The sequence below is a fragment of the Sus scrofa genome, chromosome 11 (genome assembly GCF_054392235.1).
Source record: "Sus scrofa isolate SSC_HxYL_T2T_F1_AM1 chromosome 11, Sscrofa_HxYL_maternal_Yorkshire_Landrace_v2.0, whole genome shotgun sequence".
NCBI lineage: Eukaryota > Metazoa > Chordata > Mammalia > Artiodactyla > Suidae > Sus > Sus scrofa.
The window spans coordinates 71,719,643-71,736,470 of record NC_139393.1 but is presented as its reverse complement, the minus strand read 5'-3'; the positions used below and the strand labels follow the sequence as shown (position 1 = coordinate 71,736,470).

Sequence of the window (16,828 nt, the reverse complement as noted above, 5' to 3'; positions counted from 1 at the left end):
GAGGCATCTATAACCTGACTCTAAAAAGCCCAAAGAGAGGTGTGTGTGGATATTTACAAAGGCCAACGCTGGGAGTGCTGCTTCCCTCTGCCCTCCCTGAACACACTTTTCAGAGATGAGCTCTTGTACCCAGACAATCGCTGATGGGCCAGGAGAGCATTTCAGCATCATCAAGAGTCTGGTCAGAAACCAAGCTGAGTTTGCAATACGCTCAGAGATGATGATCTTAAATACAGAATCACTTTATTTCAAAAATTCCTTTCATACTTCCACTGGTGTGGTTATATTTTGAAAATAATTTGCCTTAAAATTCTAGGAAAACAGTTTTTGGATATTTTCTGAACAAGGGCATCCCTTACATAATTGATTATGAGGAAGAAATACAGCAATGGATTATGCTTGTAGATATCTGTGTTTTGTTTATACATGAATTAAGATCTCCAATCTAGAGCTGTATTAAATTCTGAATCTGTATCTCTTCTATAGGGAACCACAGAATACTGACAATTTCTTTTAACAATCCATTGTTGGCAATTATTTAAGTTTGCAAATGTCTTGAAAGTCAGGGACATTTTGTCCTAATGCTTGGGACCATAACTGACAGCCAGTAGATGACCAGTAAATGTTTGATAAGTGAAAAGGCCCCTCTTCTGACCTGAGGCCAAGAGAAGGGCAGTGACTGGCCCAGCTCTCCCAGGGCTGTGTTCCAGTAGAACTGGGACATCACATCTCCACCTACCTCTCAGCTCCCTGTCCAATAATGGTTTTTAAATGTCTATAATGATTTTAAATGGATCAACTCCTCATCTTCACTTCCTAAGGGTCTGTAGTTTATAATGTAAAATTATCAGGTAGCAACTATTTAAGCCACATAAGTACCAAAATTCATCTTCAATGCAGAACTGTATCCCAGGGACATGTATTAAGTGTTTGACAGTTTCATTTCCTTGATTGACAGACATCAGAACTTGGAAGCTTGGGTAGTCTGGTTCCATGAAACACAGCTTCCAAAGAACCAACATGTGTGGTTTTTCCTTCATGCCATCACATGCAAGAAACAAAGTCCATCATAAATAATCTATTGCAAATTCTACTTTTACAAATAAACTATAGGAAAGAGTTCAATTTAATCTACCACTAAAAGAGTAACATAATTCAAGGTCCCTAGACCTTTTGGGCCAAGTAGGTCTATCTTTGCAGTACTTATTTGAGCTTCTATTTTCTTGAAGGAATGAAGTCCTGCTAAGAGATACAGGAGGGGGAGGCAAAACAAACAGTAGTGTCCTGGCAGCTCTCAGATGAGTGACCTTGAAGATTCCAACTTGGTCCCAAATCCTTGAATAACAAATGAATCGCATCTGGAAGAGCCTACGGATCTTGAACATGAAGATCCTGGTTAACTGTGGTCATGAGCACTCAGAGGTCTGTGACAATACAAATCCAGTCACACTTGATGCTCCCAAAATTCTCATTATAGTTTTCACATTAGCTGACAAAGTGGAGAGACTTCACAGCTATAAAAGCACAAACTCCTTCAATCACTTTCTCACTCTGGCTTCATAATAAGACAAGATATGTGTGGGGGCCTCAGGAGTTTACCACCCAGTGTTCTGTATGGTACCTGGACTGAAAAACATGTGCTGAATAAATCTACACAAGATGCTTTCTTTCCTGAATAGTCTTATTTCACCCTCCTAAGAGTCTTGTGAAACAGGAAGGGCAGCGGTTATTCCCATTTCACAGGAAAGGAAGTTCCCAGACACCAAGTTGTCATTGTTGCTACGGTTCATTAGATACTAGCCGTGCACTAAGTGCTATGAATGTATTAACCTGCTAAATGCCCACAGTGTCAAGGTATAGATAAAGTAGGTATGAGTAGCATCCCCATTTCACAGATAAGAAAACTAAGAAGCAGAATATTTAAATGAATAGCACATAAATATTACTATAACTAGAACCATCTATCACTATTAGTAACTAGCACCAGGACTGAACCCAGGCAGTAGGTTCCAGACTCCATACTTACAACTATGACAACATTCTGCTTTGAGATTTACCAGCCCAACAGTAGCTACCTGCTTTGGCCTTGGTCACATGACCGGTTGATGGTCAGGCCATGGCTACTCCTGTCCTCCCTCCAGCCCACCTCCCTTGCCCCCACACGTCCTATCAATCATCACCTGCAAAAACAAAGCACCCTGGGGATCACCATAAGTCCAACCAACAGAACAGAGTGGGCAGGCACATCTGCTGATGAACTAACTCTTCATGAAGGAACCTAGGTCAGGAGCTACCTTCCAAAGCAGAACAGGTCAAAGGCCTCAGGGCAGAGGAAGCAACCACGGGGAAACCTCCAAGGACACTCATATTGAGAATCTTACTCCTGAAGATCCACCTGCTACAGGCCACACAACCTCTCACATGTCACTAAAAGTCCACTACAGAAAAAACTACAGAATTAACTGTATTGAAAAGGACATTTACATTTCTCCAATCTTTGGTTTTGATTAATTTTTCATTACCATTTTAGATCAGGGCACATGCTAGAGTTCTGGGTTTCTAGAAATGGATGAACAAAGAAAGAAAGAAACACACAGTCTGTCTCTTATGGAATTTCGTTGTAAGAAGTTCCTTCCTGGGAGTTCCTGTCATGGCGCAGTGGTTAACGAATCCGACTAGGAACCATGAGGTTGCGGGTTCGGTCCCTGCCCTTGCTCAGTGGGTTAACGATCCGGCGTTGCCGTGAGCTGTGGTGTAGGTTGCAGACGCGGCTCGGATCCCGCGTTGCTGTGGCTCTGGCGTAGGCCGGTGGCTACAGCTCCGATAAGACCCCTAGCCTGGGAACCTCCATATGCCGCGGAAGCGGCCCAAGAGATAGCAACAACAACAGCAACAAAAGACAAAAGACAAAAAGACAAAAAAAAAAAAAAAAGAAGTTCCTTCCTGGCAGACAACCTGGCTTAATGCTTTGTAATACAGGCAAGATTTTAGCAACTAGTCAATAACACTGAAACATGTTTGCCTCGAATGTAGGGTGTTTCATATGCCACACAACAAATGTATTCCTAAATCATCCTACAAAGTGAATGTTCATTTATCTTCCCAAACACACATAAATTGGAATAAAAGCTTATATATTTCTATCTTCAGATTTTTTCCAGTAGGAGAAAGATATCAGTGAAATTTCTTGTAAAAAATGGATCAACATGTACTGTGATTTGTCTTCCAAGCATCTCCTCCATTTTCAAATATCAACTGTAATTAGGCACTTAACGTGTTAACAAGACATATTTACTGAGAAACTTGGTGTCTGACTCACCTGTTGGATTTCTATTGAAGAACAAGACCGGGGCTCTCAAAATGGACTCCAACATTTTGTTGTGAAAAGTTTGTGAAGAATTAACAAGGATGTGGAACATCAACAGAGACCTTGTGATGCCAAAAAGGATGGTACCCACAGTTAGAACTGAAATAAAGAAACATCACTCAGCACAAGATCTCTGACTTTTTGTCAATGATGCTGAAGCATGACAGGCAGTTTATAAAGGTGTTATGTACTTTACCCTATAAATATAATGTATATATAAATTCATATGTAGAATATAGAATTTATATATAATGGATTCTATGGAATTTAGTACATTCACAACACATACTTATAAAGATGAATATAAAAATCACTATGCTCCTCTCATTAAAGAAATCACATAGAAAAAAATCAGGTGAAAACTATAACTTCAGGCTTTCCTAATTCCATTACAAGTTCTAATAAAAACTTAGAAGAAAATTATAAAAACCAGTTGACCTGCCTTTCTCTATATTTTACATCTTACTATTTACAACATGTCTCATAATCTATGGTTAAGGTATGCTTTGATACTAGCTCGAAATAATGGGCAACAGGAGAGGAGTTCCCGTTGCGGCTCAGCAGCTTAAGAATCAAACCAGTATCCAAGAGGATGCGGATTCAATCTCTGTCCTTAGCCTACCATCCTATATGAATGTATAACAGAACCCTTTTCTTCTTCCTTTAAGCCCCCCTAGTTCACCAATTCAGAAGGTAAACAACTAATGGATTTAGATTTCTTAGCAAGTGATCAAGGTAATTGATTTATTTCAATGCGTGGGTCCTTACAAAGATAACCTTTGCAGAAAGCTTGTATGAGTGTTTCCTGTGGGAATAGTTAATATTTTATATGAGGATTTCCTTTAAAAACTATGTAATGCTACATATATTCTAAGAACTCTTGCAAAAACAGAACAGATTGGGGATATGATAACATTGTGATCAAGGTAAGACAAAGAAGGAACCCTAATTCCCAGACATTTGGTTTCTCCTGCTCAGCTTCTCTCTTCAGTAATTAATGAAGCCCAGGAGATGAGCTGTGTGGTGAAGGGGAGCTCTGCATACCTGCAAGGGAACAATGCTCTTATTTGGGGGGCCCTTGCTGCCAGAGGATCTCATCCAAGTTCAATAAAAGCCAGGGTTTATTCAGATGGAAATGGAACAATCTGAACCACAGGGTGGGGATCCATTTCTAATCCCCTTGCCCATCCATATATTGATGTAAGATTTAGCTAAAGCAACCTGTTAGAATAGACAATAGCCACAGATTTTCAGTGGCTGATGTTCTCGGTGCTCAATCCAGGTTTAATTTCCAAAATCCAGCACAGAGCAAATTGAGAGTCTTCATTTAACCTCTTGTTTATAGATTTAAAAACAATTATTCTAATTAATTCTCAGAGTAAATGTGCCTTAGACTTTTAATCTGTTGAGACATTACTGACTTAGTTCCTGGAAACCCTCACACACACTCACTGTAAGCACTTCAGATACTTGTATAATAGACCACATTATTCAACTTTACCTGAATAAGCTGTTAAGTACCAGACAGGATCAGGTATGAAAGTTATTTTTCCTTTTAAATACGCAATGGCATACAGGGAACTCTGTCCATTTGCCCTATGGCACAGGGAAGAAATAAATATTACTCTATAGATAGAATGTAGATAAATAACAAAAAAATTAACAACCTCAATTTAAAAGATGTGTTTTATTCTAGGAAAAGATTCCCAGCTCATAGGGCCCTATGTCCATATACCTCACAAAAATTCAACTTGAATCATGAATTTTGGTTCCCAAAATTGTCTGTGAGGAAGCTGCTGAGGCTCATACTGCACCAGGAATTTAATTTTTCTTTCTAAATTACTTGAAGATCAGCAAAGGAGGCTGAACAAGCCCCACCTCTCTGCCAGACTCTGGGAAAGTGAGGCTTCCTGTTGATTATATAGCACTTTGGGTCAGACCAGGAATCACTCACCAGGATGAGAGCCACCAATCCTGAAGGACGTAGGACACCTGGAGCAGGAACAACCATCAATCAAACGCTGACATCACTGAGCCCCTCAAACCCCCACTTACGACAATGGGTGATGGGAAGGCTCCAGAAAATGGAGATGGTCCTTCCTGCTCAGGTCTGCACCAAGCCCCATGCCCCAGATAACCAGAGGTCAGGGAAGTGCATGTCACATGTGAAAATCTTTAAAAGACATCCTTTTTTCTCTAGAAGCTCTCTGCCATGTACACACAAGTCAGTCTCACTTATTTTGCTCCCCACAGATAACCTGTTTCAATACAAATCCACGTGGACTGAAAATATAATAATAATAGTATGGATGCTGGGATTCTTCAAAGAAAAAAACCTGGACAGGTACTGTGAGGTCAGTTTGGTGTGTCAGCTGGGCCAGGCCACTCCCAGTGATTTAACCAGACACTGGTCTAGATGCTGCTATGAAGGTATTTTGCAGATGAGGCTCACATCTACACTAAGACAACCGAAGCAGAAGAGGTCAGCCTGAACAACGTGGGGCCTTGTCCAGTCAGTCAAAGGCCTTTAGAGCAAACCTGAGGCTTCCTGCAGGAGGAAGAAATTCTGCCTCAAGACTGTGGCAATGGCTCCTGCCCGATGTTCCAGCCTGAGAACCTGCCTGACTGATTTCAGATTCACCCAGCTAGATCCCACAATCTCATAAGTCTCTTAATATACATATTAACAATAATAATAAATAACAAATACAATATAAATAGTAAGTAAATATCAAGCTAAGGACAGAAACCAAAATAAATGCCCTTATTTACCTGAGCTGCGATGTTTACTAGAATAAGGAAAATGATGATAAACCAGTTATCGCCAGATATGAAGTAATTCTTGTAGGTCTTAAAACCAACTTTTCCATCTGAACGGCTCTCCAGTGACAGTGTAACCCGTATATTCTCAGCCTGGGATGGGGAAATGGCAGTGAGAGACAAAATTTTAAATGAAAACCCCCCAAATTTCAAAAGTCCAATGGCTCCATTGCAAAGCTGTGGGGAAAGAGACCCATCGCCCATGCTGATACAGTGCAAGATGGTCCACCTCCATGGAGCAGGTGTGAAAATATCTTGACAAACTATATATGTGTTAACCCTTGGACCCAGACACCCTGCTTCTAGAAATCTGGTAGAAATAAGGAAACATCATTTGCACGAGGTTATTCACTGTTCGGTGGCTTTGCTTAAAGTCTATCATGACTCACAGCACACACACAACATACCCGTTTCAAGTACAACTGCAGAAACCTGACATGGAGCTGATGTATCCCTCTAGATTGCTCATGTCATTCAATGATGGAAACACAAAACATAGTTGGATCTCAAAATACTAGCCAGGTTCACACAATGAGTTGGAATAATGTGAGTTTGGATAGCAAGAGATAGCATATGATCTGAATCTAAGTGGTTCCCGAATTTCAGAGATTGATTTCTGAGTGAGAAATGTAAAGGGCTAATCTGAATACTTGTCAAAATTATTCAAGCTCCCATGTCTGGGCAGTGAGTGTTTGGATATCGAGGAATACCTATGTGTTTTTTAGGAAGATCTAGTACATTTCTGCATTTCTGTCTGCAGGACTTAGAATGCATCATAGAGTCACACAGGCCAAGGATTGGCCTCAGCTCTGTGGTGACCACTGGGAATTCGAAGTAGATAAGAAGTAGTTCTAAGTCTCAGAAGATCTTGGAAGATAAGAAAGGAAGACGGGAACTAACTCCAAAGTGGCTACTGTGTGTCAGGTCCTTTGCACCTGCTACCTCTGGCCCATCACAAACCATCTGACAGTGGGGCAAAACACTACCACAAGTCACAGTGCCAGAGCATTCCAACATACAGGAAAAGTAGCTGATCTCATCTGGCCATGGCAGGACTCAGTCTAGGGGGGTCTTCAAATTAAGCCTCTGGATGCATAAGGGAAGCCAGGGGCCACCAGAGCGAGAAGGATGTAACTATGGTAAACTGAGGAGTTCTTGTATCGGTGTGGGTCACATATGCCCAGGAACTCATAGCAGTACACCCACCACTGATCTCCCTAAGATTCTCCATCCTACACCCAAAGGGAACCCCAGTCAGTCGTGTTCCTTTCATGCTCTTTTAATTCTACAAATTCCATGGAATATGGCTTTGAAAACTTAGGGTCTACTTTGGGACAAACAAAGATACCCCATGTGGAGCAGAATGAAAAGCCATGAGGCCACCAACTGCAGACAGACCAGGGCACAGTGCAGGAGGAGAAACTCACGTCTTGGTCCTGAGGAGCAGCGTCTTCCAACAAGGGTCTGGGATTCTCTTGAGACTCAACAGAAGATTCAGAGGCCTGACTCGGAGTGGGAGAGTCTGGAACTGGAGGTGGTTCAGCCTCCTTCTCCTTTAAAGGGATATCTTCAAAATCTACCCCAGGTTTTGGGAACTCAGCAAAAGTCCCCTTCTTCATAATTTTGCCCTAAAATGATTTCAGAGGAATATATTTGCATTCTGGTAACAAATCAGTCAAGAAACGTGAAACAATCTTCAATTATGATCTTCCTAAGAAAATGATCCTTAGGTCTGGAATTCTAGTTGAACATCTAGTTCAGTCCAACTTGACCCAGAACTGAGCACTCTATTCTCTGCCAGACTCTGTGGTAGCTGCTGGGGGATATGAAATGAATGTGTGCCCGTGTGGTAAAAATGGAAGTCACTGACCTAACTACCATGGGCATTGAGGAAAGAAAGAAATACAGGTGTTGGTGGAAGTATCAGTCAGTCTTTTTAGACAACATGGAAATTGAGAAAAGCCTCCTGTGACAAGCAGAATTTTAAAAAAAACAGTCAGTTGGGAGGATATTCCAGGAAGGAAACTTAGAACTGACCCCGAGGTGGGCACAAGCACATCTGCATGGGTCAGCGTCACTCATCAGTCTTCGCTGACCACTGTCACAGGATCCTCTGCCTGCTGGGACAAGACGTGTAGGAACCAGCCCTGGACAGAGGACCCCTGAGCTGTGTCATTATGGTCTTCACACTGTCCACAAATGCAGGAAGTTTCCAACTGAAAATTCAATATTCCACCTGATAACGTAACTAAACAAGGAACCACAAGACAGAGACTGAAGTGACACTAACGTCTTGGACGCCTGTGCCAGCAAACTGAAACCGAAGCCAGAATGAATATACTGAAATCTGAGAAAAGACTTAAGAACAGCCAATCACAAGCAGCCAATCAGGATTCCCCACATCAGGCATCTGCTTAAGCTACACTGAATTTAATCATTTTCTTTGAACACATGTGATATGTCATTGCACAATTTCCCTTCCTCACAAAATTATATAAAATAATGTGCAAATGTTTTCACTACTTACCGCTCCCATGAAACAAAATTCAACTGATTCACTCAGTGTCAAAAAAGTATTAGGCAGGAGTTCCCGTCGTGGCGCAGTGGTTAATGAATCTGACTGGGAGCCATGAGGTTAGGGGTTCGGTCCCTGCCCTTGCTCAGTGGGTTGGGGATCCGGCGTTGCTGTGAGCTGTGGTGTAGGTCGCAGATGCGGCTTGGATTCCGCGTTGCTGTGGCTCTGGCGTAGGCTGGCAGCTACAGCTCCAATTGGACCCCTGGCCTGGGAATCTCCATATGCCGCGGGAGTGGCCTAAGAAATGGCAAAAAGACAAAAAAAAAAAAAAAAAAGTATTAGGCAAAACACCAAGATGCAAAGCTAATCAAAGGAGGGCAGCTCTGGTTAAGGCAGGTGAGGCGGAGGAAAGTGGCCCAGGACCCGAGTTGGCACCCCTCTCACCCCATCCCCTGAGGTGGTCTTCTGGGAGAGATGCAATGAAGCCTTTGGGTACCATGTGATAGTGCAGCATTAGAAAATAATTCATGATACATTGTGCTTATTCCACTTGGGAGGCAAAATTCATGCATCTTATTTAATGAAATTAGCACTTTCCAATTAATATCTGTAAGATGAACAAGAAAATGACTAGTGGTACCAAGACAGTAATTTTACTCAGCAGCCAGGCACTGACAATCCCAAGGGAATGAGAGGGCAGCTATTCCCCCTCTGCTGTGACAGAGGGACCAGACTAACTGTAAGGATGGACCCCAGCTCATCCTGTGGACAAAGAGTAGTACCCATAGTAAGGAAATTTGGCATAGTGCCCTCAAAAGAAGCAAATATGGGACCCCAAACATGTAGGGACTGGCCAGGCAGGTTATTCTCCTGCCCATTGGTTCTGTGCTCATAATGCTACCAACAGCGGGGTTTTACACACTAGTATCACCTGCTCTGCACGTGAAATTGACTGTTCTCAATTTGAGAATCTGAGCTCCCCATTCCTGGAGGAGGAGAGAGGAACCAACACATGTAACTGCTTCTAAAGATGTAGAGGCTCTGCATTTTAACAAACTTTCTTAGGGCAGAAATACGTCCGATAAGTGAGGGATTTGGCCAAGGACTTGATGGAACAGACAAGGGTTAAGGACAGAGGTGCTGAGACACAGAGACAAATAAGCCAGGGAGTAAAGCATCAACCACCACCTAGTCTGAAAAACGTTCACTAATCTCCATCCCCAATCATGTTAGGTGTTGTGGGTTGAATGGTGGCTCCAAAAAAAAGGTATGTTCAAATCTTCAACACAACACCTGTGAACATGACCTTATTTGGAAACAGGGTCTTTGCAAATGTAATCATGTTAAGATGGGGTCTTTTGGGAGTAGGAGGACCCTAAATCCAATAGGAATAATGTCCTTATGAAAAGAGAAGAGACTCAGACAGACAGGGAGACAACAGCCATGTGACAGCAGAGGCAGGGGCTGCAGTGCTGCAGCTGGAAGCCAAGGGGTCAAGGAAGGCCTGCAAACACCAGAAGCTGGAAGGAGGAGTCTCCCCTGGAGCCTCAGTGAGAGCACAGCCCTGCCTGCCTGCACCCTCATTTCAGACCTATAGCCTCCAGAAGAGCGAGATGATAAATTTCTGTTAAGTCACGCAGTTTGTGGCACTTTGTTACAGCAGCTCTAGAAACTGACACACTAGCCTGAGCCCACACTCTGTCCTCTCAACCTTACTAAGACTTCCCCCTGCTTCTGCTGTGGCCCCTCCAGCAAACATCAGACGATCTTTTAAATCTCTCATGAGACCACGTCGCTCCTCTGCTCTGACCGTCCAGCGGCTCCCATCCCACTTCCGGGCCCGCTGCCCACTGCTCGGAGGCCAGCTCCCTCCACGTGCCCTGCTCTCTCTGCCTCAGACACGCTGGCCCTCCTGCCCTCCTCCCACGGGCCAGGTCAGTGCCCTCCTGAGGACCCCTTGCCTCAGACCCCCACCCCCAGGTGACGGCGAGGCCCCCGCCTTCCTGTCCCTCAGGCCCTGTGAGCCACCACCTCCTCAGGGAGGCAGTCAGGAGGTCAGCCCCACCCCACCCCCCTTTCCCCACATCTGTCCCCACAGCACAGGAAGCCCCACAAAGGCAGGGCCTCGTCCTCCTGCTTCACAGGCTCCTGCTCATCTCCGCACATAGAGAGACCTGCATGGTGAGCCCAGCACCTGGCAGACCAGCAGAGCAGGCGTCTCTGACCCGGTGCTCGGCTCCCCACCTCACTTTCAGTGTTAATGGAAGATTCTTTTTAGGTAAAATGCCTGTGACAGTCACATGGATATAAACAGGTCTCAGTATCTCTAATTTCCAAATAATACTCTTTGACTTCATTCGTGGAAGAGGAAAACAAGAAGTTCTAAATAAAACAGCATCATTATCATGAACACATTTGTCTAGAAAGGTGATAACGTACTAATTTTGTGGCAGCACCTCCATATACTTTAGGGTTTGTACAGCTCAGAGTGTAACAGTCACATTTCTACAGGTCTCTGGATTCACCCTCAGAGGCATCATACCAGCCCTGAGAAGAAGGGGGCATAAAACTGACAGAGAAGCAGGCATTTACCATGAACCCAAGGAGACTGACCTGCTGGGAGGCCTGGCCTTCAACACCCCTGAGTGCTAATAAGTTCCACAGACTTCTAGAAACTACTTACATCTTTCAATATCAGAATCTGACTTGCATCCTTTAGATACTGCAGCTGATGGGTCACTAAGATTGTGATCTTCTCACACAAGGCTTGGCGGATACACCTGCAAAGGCAAAAGGTACAGCAGCAAAAGCACATTAATGGGGGCACTTCCAACTGAAAATACATATTTTGAGAATATAATGAGACAAAGACAACACAGAAGTCAAAGATCTGTAGTTTATATACCAAATAAATAACCGAAATGTATTACAAATATAAATCAAGGATGTTGAATAGCTCTTCAAATTCATCAACAGCAAACGTGAATCTAGCTCTGCTAAAAAATTCTAAAAAGCAGTTCAGTGAAGGAGGCACCATGTTTCATAATGCAAAACAACTGAGCAATATTGAGATTCCAAAAGTTAACTGAATTAAAACAGTATTTTATTGCCATGTGGGAGTGGGAGAAGAGGATCTATGTCGTATAAAAATGTGTGCGTTTTTCTTAGGCAGTTTTTTAGGTGATTATTTGTGATGTACATATTAACAACAAAAAAAGTAATAGATTTTTGGTACCATTTTCCAGACTGCACTTTCTAGACACTTCTTTGTACATAATGTTAGATGGAATATAAATGCCAGCGTGGCCTCAATCTGTCTCTACAGCATTTCCCGTACCAGCCAGGAAGTAAGTCTTATTTCATGAGGACTGACACCCTTACAATAACGAAAATAAAATAACAGAATCCAAATGGCCCAAATCACAGTGGCGATCATCCAACAGCATAAAAGACACCCCACTTCTCTGCAGCCAAGACCCCGTCTGGTCAGGTCAGCAGGATGGCTGTCCTCTTGCTCTCTGCACATGCCCTGCTCCACCAGCGCCTGCTTCACCCACACCCTACTCACTCACTCACTCACTAACCTTCCTACAAACTTGCCCCAGGGCCCAGCTAGTGACTGCCTCTAGCTTTAGATCAGAACTCTCCACTATGCTGATCAAGGGGCAGTGAGGGGTGCGCCCTTTTGCTGGTTTCCATGGTAACCAATGAGCCAACTTGATCTCAATTTCCCCTAAACTGGTCATCTATCCCACCCTCCCCCTCCTGGGGGCAAAGAATGCAGCCATGTCCTCCCCCAACTTCAGTCACACAATGTGGGGTGTCGCTCAAGGACCTTGCTTCAGACACGTAAGCTCGCCCTACCCACCATCTCTGTCCTGACTGTGGGCTCTTTCTTCCATCTAAGCCAGGCAAGTATAGGCCTGCGGGGTGCAGCCCACCAAACCCCCTCAGTTTTCAACCTTACATATTTGTACAGGCACCCCTCAAACTGCTCCTCCACTTTAAGAGCAGCCCCTAGGGACTCAGCCCCACTCTCACCCCGCCAGGATCTACAACCCTCCAGGGAGGCAGGTAGTCAGGGACGGGGCCACAGTGACCACGGGCAGGGCTCCAGGCTTGTATTCTGGGTGCCCGAGCCCCTCAAAGAGCAGATCTCAGGAACACGGGCCACAGCGCAGACTGCAAGAGAGTCAGGTGGACAGTGTGGAGGCTGCACACATAGCTCAGTCCCTCTCAGTGGCCTGACAACGTAGGATGAGCTACTAAACCTCAGCTTCTTCATCTCAAAACAAGGTCAGTGACAAGTCACCCACATGTTCTGAGAAATCAAAGCACTAACCGGCTCAGCAAACATCAGCCCCCTTGCCCAGTCCTTCCTGACCCAAGGGCAGTCACCTGCCTTGAACTGAGGACAGACAAGTCCTAAGGGGACACTTTGGACCCTGGGCCTGGGATCAGAATCAAGACCTTGGGATGGAGACACATACACCATTGCTTCATTAAGTCAAAAAAGATTGTTTTCCCTTTTACAGTCAGAATGGCCATCATTAATAAATCCACAAAGAACAAGTGCTGGAGGGGCTGTGGAGAAAAGGGAACCCTCCTGCACTGCTGGTGGGAATGTAAACTGGTACAGCCACTATGGAGAACAGTTTGGAGATACCTTAGAAATCTATCCATAGAACTTCCATATGACCCCGCAATCCCACTCTTGGGCATCTATCCGGACAAAACTCTACTTAAAAGAGACACATGCACCCACATGTTCATTGCAGCACTCTTCACAATAGCCAGGACATGGAAACAACCCAAATGTCCATCGACAGAGGATTGGATTTGGAAGATGTGGTCTGTATACACAATGGAATACTACTCAGCCATAAAAAAGAATGACATCATGCCATTTGCAGCAACATGGATGGAACTAGAGAATCTCATAATGACTGAAATGAGCCAGAAAGACAAAGACAAATACCATATGACATCACTTATAACGGAATCTAATATCCAGCACAAATGAACATCTCCTCAGAAAAGAAAATCATGGACTTGGAGAAGAGACTTGTGGCTGCCTGATGGGAGGGGGAGGGAGTGGGAGGGATCGGGAGCTTGGGCTTATCAGACACAACTTAGAATAGATTTACAAGGAGATCCTGCTGAATAGCATTGAGAACTTTGTCTAGATACTCATGTTGCAACAGAAGAAAGGGTGGGGGGAAAATGTAATTGTAACGTATACATGTAAGGATAACCTGACCCCCTTGCTGTACAGTGGGAAAATAAAAAAAAATTATATAAATTAAAATTAAAAAAAAAAGATTGTTTTCCCTTTTGACATGTCTTAGTTCAGCTTTCATACTTAAGTTTCTTGAACTGAGGAAACCCCTTTTCAGAATCAGTACTTAAGCTTTTAATGCAATTGTTTTTCCTTAAATGAAAATTACCTACCAATAGGCCCTGAAGGTGGAAGTTAATCAAGTCTGATGGGTTGTTATGTCCAAGACACACCAACCTAAAATTTTTAAATGTTTTCCTAACATTCCATCATAAATGAGGTAATAATAAATAATTAAAATGAACGATTAGTTGATAGTTTTGAATTTTTCCTAAATAATGCATTTTATCCAACTCTTTAGGAAAATACTCTACTTTCCAGCTATTTAAGATTAAAGTATTCCAAGTCATGTCATAAAAGCCAACTGATTCAACAGCTCATTGTTTACCTGTTATTCTTACTCAGGGGCTGCGGTGATCCTACAGTCCTGTGAACAATCCCGTGTAACAGCTGTGTTAAGAGATGACACGTCTCATGGCGGAGGATAAGACAGAGCCCCCCTTCACTCACTCCCTCAGCAGAGGTTGGTGGAGGAGGCAGGCCCTGTCCTAAGTGCCGAGGATACACCTGCAGGTCCAGAAAGCAGACGATACTCTGCACCACGTACAGGGAGACACAATGAACACGTACAGAATGCGCTCTGTTGGCAGTGAAGTGTTCTCTGCAGGAAAAACAAGGGGGCTGCCGGCTCAGATGGGAGTGACCCAGGAGCGCTGAGACCATCTGGGGAAACATCCCCGGAAGAAGGGACAGCAGGTATAAAGGCCCTGGGACAAAACATGCCTTCCCAGCTTAGCAGGGGTGGGGGACTCCTAAAAGGTCCAGTGCAAGCCCCTGAGGGCTGTCGGAAGACAGAAGGACACAGGCTCCCCCTGGAGGAACAGGGGGAAAGGAAGCAGCCTGGCTTTCACCTGCCATCTCTGTCCTGGCACACTGTCCCCTGGCCCTGGGACAGAGGGAGCAGTACCTACAGACAGACAGGTGTGAGAAAGGGCCACCACAGAGCCAGCATGGCTGAGACACCCAGGGGGTGTGGGGACGAACTGGAAAGGCTGATGGGGGCAGATGGCAAAGAAGCCTGTTCTCTGGTTTGAGGCCCTGGAGCTGCATCCTGTACGTGAGGGGGAGTCTGTGCAGGGCGGGAGCAGGAAGGGGGACTGAGCAGACAGCACCTGGGAGTCTGATGAGGACACGTGGAGAACTGACGATGCGGGAGGTGGGGTCTGGGGATGTGGGGCAGGACAGCTGGACACAGGTGATTCGGGTATCTGCGCAGCTAAGGCCTCTAACTTTCTTCAGGCAAGAGAACCCGCTTAATGTTTACAACATATAGCATAAAACTCACAAACCATAATAACATGTGATATAGATTCATGACTGAAGGAAAGTGTTCATGGCAAGTAGAAGTGTAATCCACTCACTTTTCATATAAAACACTCCCCATTACTAAGATTTAACATGACCATCACTGCTCAGAGAATAATGTTCCGTCCAATTTTCTAACTTGAGAGCATTCTGCAGTTGGTGCTGAGTGATTTCCTAAACTGCCTTCATACATCCTGTCCTAAGCTTCCCCAGAGAATGTAGTTCTTATTAGCAAACAACAATCTTAACCAGTTCCCCTCTATCAAGTGTAAATCCGAAGTCATTAAATTCAAAAGGTGCAAGAGGACTTTACAAACACCTCCGGTGTTCGAAGAACTTGAGAGAACTTCTGTGATGAGCACACTGATACCTGGCAACCAGAGAACCTTCCTCTCTCCTCCCTGTGACACGGATGCCACGGCCACAAGGAACTGTTCTCATAATGATGGGGAGCTTGTCAGACACACGCAAGATGGGGTGACACACATTTGTGAGTTCAGGGCTGGGCGCTGGGAACAGGGAGGCTGAGCTGCTCATGATGCCAGGAGGGTGGGGGTGGGGAATCTCTGTCACAGCACTGGCCCCCTGTCACTGAACTCATGACAGGCCACAAGCCTCTTCTCCAAGGGAAACTAAATCAAGTCACCTTCAGGAGAGGGCAGGAAAGACACCTGGAGGCCATGTCACGTGTCAGCTGCCCTGCTCTCCTGTGTTCTGAAAACTTCAAAGCCAACATGCACTTTTGTGTAGTAAAATACATATAACATGAAATTTACCATTTTAACCATTTTAAGCACATAGCTCAGTGGCAATAAGTACATGCACACTGTGCGTCCATCTCCAGAGCTCTGTTGTCACCCCAACACTAAACACATTTCAGACACAGACACTGGTGGACCCGTCCATTACTCTGCTTAGTGGGGGTGGAATCCTAGCTCCTCACACTCTTACACTGACTTTGCTCAGGTCTCCTACTTTGCTATTTAGGACTTGTTGTGAATGACTTCTGTCCCCCCCTCAAAATTAATACACTGACACCTTAACTTTTGCTTTTTTTTTTTTTTTTTTTTTTTTTTTGCTTTTCAGGGCCACACTTGTAGCACATGGAGGTTCCCAGGCTAGGAGTCTGATCAGAGATACAGCTGCCAGCCTACACCAGAGCCACAGCAATGCTGGATCCGAGCCATGTCTGCAATGCCGGATCCTTAACCCACTGAGCGAGGCCAGGGATCGAACCCACATCCTCATGGATCTTAGTCAGGTTCATTAACCACGGAGCCATGAAGGGAACTCAACACATTAACTTCTGGTACCTTAGAATTTGTTGACAGAGTCTTTAACCCTTAATTAGGATGGACCTACTCCAGTCTGACTGCGTCCTTAGAAGAGGAGACCAGGACTTAAGGACAGAGACACGGGGATA

At 44.5% G+C, this 16,828-nt stretch overlaps 1 protein-coding gene across 12 annotated transcripts in view; it reads right to left on the bottom strand.

Annotated features, from left to right (window-relative positions):
- The window catches only part of LOC110258728 (ATP-binding cassette sub-family C member 4), a 208,159-nt gene that overhangs the window by 100,940 nt on the left and 90,391 nt on the right, over positions 1 to 16,828 (bottom strand). For 8 of the 12 annotated variants that reach the window (XR_014819742.1, XR_014819746.1, XR_014819743.1 and 5 more), the window contains 6 exons: positions 11,386 to 11,482; positions 7,615 to 7,815; positions 6,140 to 6,280; positions 5,322 to 5,359; positions 4,869 to 4,963; positions 3,320 to 3,466 (listed from right to left, as the gene is read on the bottom strand). Coding sequence is in view for 4 of the 12 variants with exons in the window: in XM_084982122.1 (XP_084838248.1) it covers positions 3,320 to 3,466; positions 4,869 to 4,963; positions 5,322 to 5,359; positions 6,140 to 6,280; positions 7,615 to 7,815; positions 11,386 to 11,482 (719 nt within the window). In the remaining 8 variants the exon portion in view is untranslated. Of the gene's footprint in view, positions 1 to 3,319; positions 3,467 to 4,868; positions 4,964 to 5,321; positions 5,360 to 6,139; positions 6,281 to 7,614; positions 7,816 to 11,385; positions 11,483 to 14,428; positions 14,491 to 16,828 lie in introns of all 12 variants that reach the window. The other 4 variants (XR_014819744.1, XR_014819748.1, XR_014819745.1 and 1 more) reach the window with 2 other exon arrangements.